Source organism: Dreissena polymorpha, chromosome 7 (genome assembly GCF_020536995.1).
Source record: "Dreissena polymorpha isolate Duluth1 chromosome 7, UMN_Dpol_1.0, whole genome shotgun sequence".
Lineage (NCBI taxonomy): Eukaryota > Metazoa > Mollusca > Bivalvia > Myida > Dreissenidae > Dreissena > Dreissena polymorpha.
This window is the reverse complement of record NC_068361.1, coordinates 58,124,245-58,130,290: the sequence shown is the minus strand read 5'-3', so window position 1 is coordinate 58,130,290 and position 6,046 is coordinate 58,124,245. Positions and strand designations below refer to the sequence as shown.

Sequence of the window (6,046 nt, the reverse complement as noted above, 5' to 3'; positions counted from 1 at the left end):
ATATGTATATAGATGTAATTAACATTTATTTTAGATATTGCAATCGAATGAATCCGTGCATATTCATACATACATAATTATGATCTTTTTTTTAGTGTTCAAAGTCAAAACATACATACTTAGAAACTTAATATGTTGACTACTTATCATAAATTCAGAACAATTCATATGTTATAATTATATTACAATATCGGCGGAATAGATGTCCAAATTAATAATAGTTTCATATATATAGAAACTATATTTTCAACAATGTGCCCAAGACGTTTTACCTTGGCGGCTGGTTTTGTCTTTCAACAGTATTAATTTCTGTAAAATTTGAAAACAAAACAACTTGATGGTGGATTGAATCAGCAAACCGTATGAAATACACGAGTTTGATTTAATGTCAAGTTCATATAAGTATTCCTAGTTACAATGCATTCTTACCGAATGCTATAGCATAACTTCGTTAAAAATATATCATACAAGCCAAAACATCAAATATGTTTTTTGTTTACCTGGCAGAACTTCAGACTTACATGATTCAAGGTTTCTGTTGCTTGGCAATTCGTGGCTTTTTAATCTTCTACCTGTCATTCACAGTATAATAACAAAGCGTATTTTAGAACCATGTGTATTTTGTATAATGCACAATTGTAATACTTTTAAGATAAATAGTGGTAAACGAAAGCATTTATAGACATGCAAAATTTCAATAAACAAAGCCGGGTATGTCATTGTCAGTACTTTTGGAAATACATAAAACACATACTACTCAGTATGTTTTTCTTTTAATATTTCATTTCCTAAGGGTATATGTTTAATATGCGTTTTATAAGTGATGTGAACGCGTATGAATATGCTTACTATTTTTCATGTGAATAATAAGGTACGTTGCTCCCACGCCGATGATAATGCACACAAACGAGCAGGCTGATATACCGATAATTATGTACGTTTTCGTGCGTTGAGAGACTGAAATAATATTTGTTGAAGCCTTTTTTCCATAATTCATATAAACATACACGCATGCATATTATTTATGAAGATATCTTACAATTACTAATACATACCAAAATTGTATATAGCATTTAATTCTCATGAACAAAAGTACTATGGGTAGTTGTAACTGTGTATGCCTTAAAGGGGCCTTTTCACGTTTTGGTAAATTGACAAAATTAAACAAAGTTTAAGATTCGCAAATTGTCGTTGTAGTTATGATATTTGTGAGGAAACAGTAATACTGAACATGTGCCATGCTCTAAAATATCAATAATATGCTTCTTTTGACGATTTAAAAACCTGAAAATTATAAAGCGTTGACACGCGAAACGATTGAATAATTTGGAGAGTTCTGTTGTTGTCGAGAGATTTTATGACACTAAGAGGATTGCTTATATAAAGTATTAAATACATCATTCATTGTATGAGCACGGATGGCCGAGTAGTCTAAGCGATTGACTTTTACTCCAGGGGTCAGTGATTGGAGCCCAGTTTAGGGTTACTTTTTTCTTTCTTTAATGTTATCCTTGTTTTTTACTGGAGCTTTTAAGATCCTATGTTTACATTTATTAATCTAAAGCATTTGATGAAAAACTTCAATATCGGCCACAATATGTGACAAGGTCTTTTTAAATTTATTTCTTGACAAAAATGGAGAGCAATTCAAGAATTAAAAAAGAAAGAAAAGCTGCACAGTGACAAAAATAGACACAGAAGCAAGATAGTTTTGAAGTACTCAGCTTGACATTTGTTTGCAGTGACAAATATATAATTTTAGTATTAAGTCATTAGTTGTGTATGTGAACAAGGTCTGTAATCACTGATCACCGTTCTTTTTCCGTTTCTGTTAGTTATATATTGTTATATATTGAGTAAGCCCCCGATAAACTTTTAAGTAATCCACTATAATTTTGGTAAAGTTTTCTCTCTCCTAGAAGCAAATATATATGTTTAACATGTAATGTAAACGATTCGAACCAGAAGTAAGTTAATATTATATTTTACAACAGATGTTTTCCTGTGTTGAAAGTGTTCTTTTATTCAAAAGCGATTTAATTAAAATGACACATTTACTTTCACAACATGTATACAGTTTTTCAATCCATGCAAGTTTAATTTTTGAATATAAGCATATATGTTAACCTTATTTATTCAACATTTTCATACTTTTGTCCTAGAGTGGAGCTTCTTATTTTATATGGTTTGAAATCCCACGCATAATCGCATAAGTTTATTTCTTTTATAAAGGATTTCATTCATAGAGGTTGGTATACCATATAAACAGTGAGTAGTACTGAAAGTATTAAAAACTTTATAACAGTTATTCTACCTATAGATGTGAGTTGTCTTTTTTTAATTGATTTATAAGATTGATCGCTTTATCAAATTTTCCGTTAACGTTTAAATCACCCATATTCTGTAAGTTGAAATGAAATATAAGTCCTAATAATTTCAATCTGGTAACTCCCCATGTAAATTTGTATTGAGTTTTAATTGATTTAATTGATTTTAATTGATTTTGAGCTATACTAAATATGACTATTGCAATAATAAAATATGTGTTCATATCTAGAGACATATACTTTAAAATATTAAAATTATTATAGTAATACATGTATATGGAATGCATATGACAGCATGTTATTATTAAAATTTTGGTTGTAATCTAATTTCTTGTTATAGGTGAAATTCATTACGAACATGACCGCTATCGAACGTAGTTATTCTGTACTGCACTTTTATGTGAAGCTGATGTTGTTCCTTTAACGAAAGAATGTGTATCAAAACTGCAGTAAAAACTGAATAAACTCTGTATATATATACTTTCAAAACCCCGGAGCCTATGTTGATATAAGTAAACTTAGAAATAATGAAGCATATTTTCGTAAACAATTCTAAATAAACTATGTCAATTAATCTTGCATTGTGTGTTTTTCACAAAGCTTCCGTTCATATTATTAATAATATAAATAACGCTTAATTTATTTTATGCTTTCCGGTGGTTTATAGAGAAATATCAGTGAATTAAAACTGATAATTTCACTGTTAAAACAGTGATATGTGTTGCAATGTAAATACAAAAAAGTTATTGTTTAACGTTTGTTTTCTTGTGAACTATTTGCAACGCTTATTGTAAAAGCGGTAATGATATTTTGGGGCGCCCAAAGGGAAATTAATTTGAACGGATTGGCAAACGTATAAAAATATTAATTTGTGAGCATAAAATAAAAAGAAAATTTGTTGGATTGGGTGGAATATCGATTTTAATTCACTCGTGATCATAGAAAAATATATTTTCACTCGTGGCTGCTAACTACTAACTATTATAGAAAATAACTAATCACACAATATAATCACGGACCAGGTACATCAGAGTCAAACTTACTTTGTTCAATAGATATAGCAGATGATGTGTTTGAAACTAATATGGTTGTTTTCCATGCTGTGGAGGTGAAGATTGTGAAGTCGTTGGTTGAGAAAATCTCATTCGGTAAGTCGGCATTTGAGTCCGACACTTTCAAGTCCAAAGGTATGTCTGTAAATAAACGCATATCGTAAGGTATAAAAATAATATTCACACTTTTATGTAAATGGTACCCGAAAAACAATAAGAATAATTGCAAAGTACGCCATGTATTTGCTTATAGGAGTAAAAGCTGGTATAGGAACAAAACGATTCGCGTCATCCGAAAATAGATATGCCAAATGCGGCAAACGTAGCACCGGACCAGCCTGCGAATTCGCGTAGTCTGGTTAGGAGCTATTCTTTCCGAAACATTGTATGACTATTTAGCGCACAGAGCAGTTCCTAACTGTGCGAATAAATGCATATTGAACGGAAGTTTTACATGTTAAACTATAACGATTATGAAACAGATATTTCGTTACTTGTACTATCAAATGCGTTCGACAAACCTGTCGCCGAGCCAGTAACCGCTTGAAAAGTTTGATGGGTTGGATGATCTATAAGTAATAATCAATAATATAGATTAATGACAGAATAACAAATATATTTCTCACAGGCGTGCACAATTGCTCTTTAATGAACACAGAAGTAAACGTATTGTATAACTTTATATTGACAATTACGAATTTTTTCAAACTTATCTCTTAAGAGTCGTATTTTTAAACGCGTTCTAAAACTCAGGCAAGTCAGCGACTATCCTTAATTTGGTGGATTGATATATGCGGGAAATACAACAATTTTCAATATTATAGAAGTAATTTTCACGCGTTCAAAATTTTAAAAACATAACCTTTTCAGATGTCGTTGTATATGGTTTACTCTTTAGCAAATTTACAATGTTACAACTGAGTTCTAAATCTTCATATTTGTTATCAAAAACTTTTAGACCCAGCCTATATTAGTTCTTACCTATCACATTCAAGGTCACGTGTTCGCTGAGAGCCATATTGTTTTTCCCGACCATCTGCTCACATATCCATCGTGTTCCATTATTACCCTCTTGCGCATTGAAGATGGTCATTGAAAAAGCATTGTTGCCATGACAACCGTAACCATAATGATTACCATCAGGAAATGTCTTTATGCAGTTGGACTTATTGTACAACAAATACATTCGCGATATTGGATATTCAACGCCGCGTGGAATTTCGCTCCATTTGCAGACCGTCCCCGGATCGGACGGCTTCTCCTCAAATGAACATGTAAACGTCAGATTTTCACCTCGAGAAACGTTGACGGTACCTCCTGGAGATATTACTGGTTTGGAAAGCGTTAAGGCTGAAGAATAAATACGTAAAATGCCGACTTAGCATAAAGCGGGTGGATTGACCGTGCACATTTTAAATTAGGTTAGCATAGTAAAATGCAAACGAAATACACTCATGTTCGTATAATTTAAAAAATAACAATGATATCATTGTTTTCTTTAATATCATATTTTATTACGCCTCAATATAACAATGCATTTTCAACATTTAACGTTAGCTATGCACATGAGACCTGAACGACAGTCATCTTTCTTGCTTATATTGGATGTATTTAACATATTTCAATACAGAACATGGCAGACACAACACATGGATATAGATAGGCAGAACCCTTTAATTAGTGTACCTGATAAACTGCTAAAAACTCCCAATATCCAAACATGCATGTTTACCTTTTTTTTAAATAAATGTTACTTAGAGCATATATTCATAGCTTAGTGCGGACATTTATTGATATTTTATTCAAATGCATATCGAAAGTGTCGTGACTTTTCATATCGCGATTCAGTGCTGTACATAATTGTTACTTAATATGATTTATTGACCTACAGCGGAAAGAACTATGGGAAATCATTATTTTAACATTGTGTTCATATAATCAGATCTCCCCATGTATGAATTTCTAACAATTATCATTTATAATACAGAGTGTGTGACAAATCACAGCTGATATATAGGCGTTTATTCACGGATCCTATTGTGCAAACTTTTTAAATATTTGAAACCAACAAGTATTATGAAGGAGAACAACCATCAATGGATCTTTCTTATTTTAAGGTTAAATCTTGCAATGACATGTTTTTGAAAATATCTATGTCGCTTTATATTTAAATCAAATTGCATAATTAGTACAAATAACTCATCTAACTCGTCAAAGCACATTTACAAAAAAATATCAACACATGGCCGATCAGTATTAATTTTTTGACATTTGGTATATGTTTTCTTGTAATATTTTTATTTGAGCATTACTGGGGATGGTTACCTGGGAATAAGTTGTCTTTGTTGTATATGTAACAAAAAATTTATATGTTTAAAAAAAGATATATGGCGTTGATTGCGGTTGGTGTTGGTTAAGGATAAAGAGTTATATCAATAAGATCATAGATAGCGAATGCATTTTTCTGCGCAGTTCTTAGCTGCATCACACGCAAATCAATTTTGGGGTGTTGCGCCAAATTCTGTGGCTTATTTTGCATTAATAGTTATTATTGATCAAATATCTTTAGATACAGATTTGAAATGCAAAAATGAATGGACATGAAATTAAAACATACAAGTCAATCGGTCACATGCTTATCATCATACATATTTGAGTTATTTATAC

At 31.3% G+C, this 6,046-nt stretch overlaps 1 protein-coding gene across 1 annotated transcript; it reads right to left on the bottom strand.

Moving 5' to 3' along the window:
* Positions 1–412: 412 nt before the first annotated feature.
* Positions 413–5,176, bottom strand: LOC127839733 (uncharacterized). Its single transcript, XM_052368120.1, has 7 exons — positions 5,066–5,176; positions 4,361–4,729; positions 3,901–3,948; positions 3,371–3,520; positions 850–957; positions 522–572; positions 413–435 (listed from the first exon to the last, which is right to left on the bottom strand). The coding sequence occupies exons 1-7, from the start codon at positions 5,103–5,105 to the stop codon at positions 413–415; spliced, it is 789 nt and encodes a 262-aa protein (XP_052224080.1). The 5' UTR covers positions 5,106–5,176.
* Between the last annotated feature and the right edge of the window lie 870 nt (positions 5,177–6,046).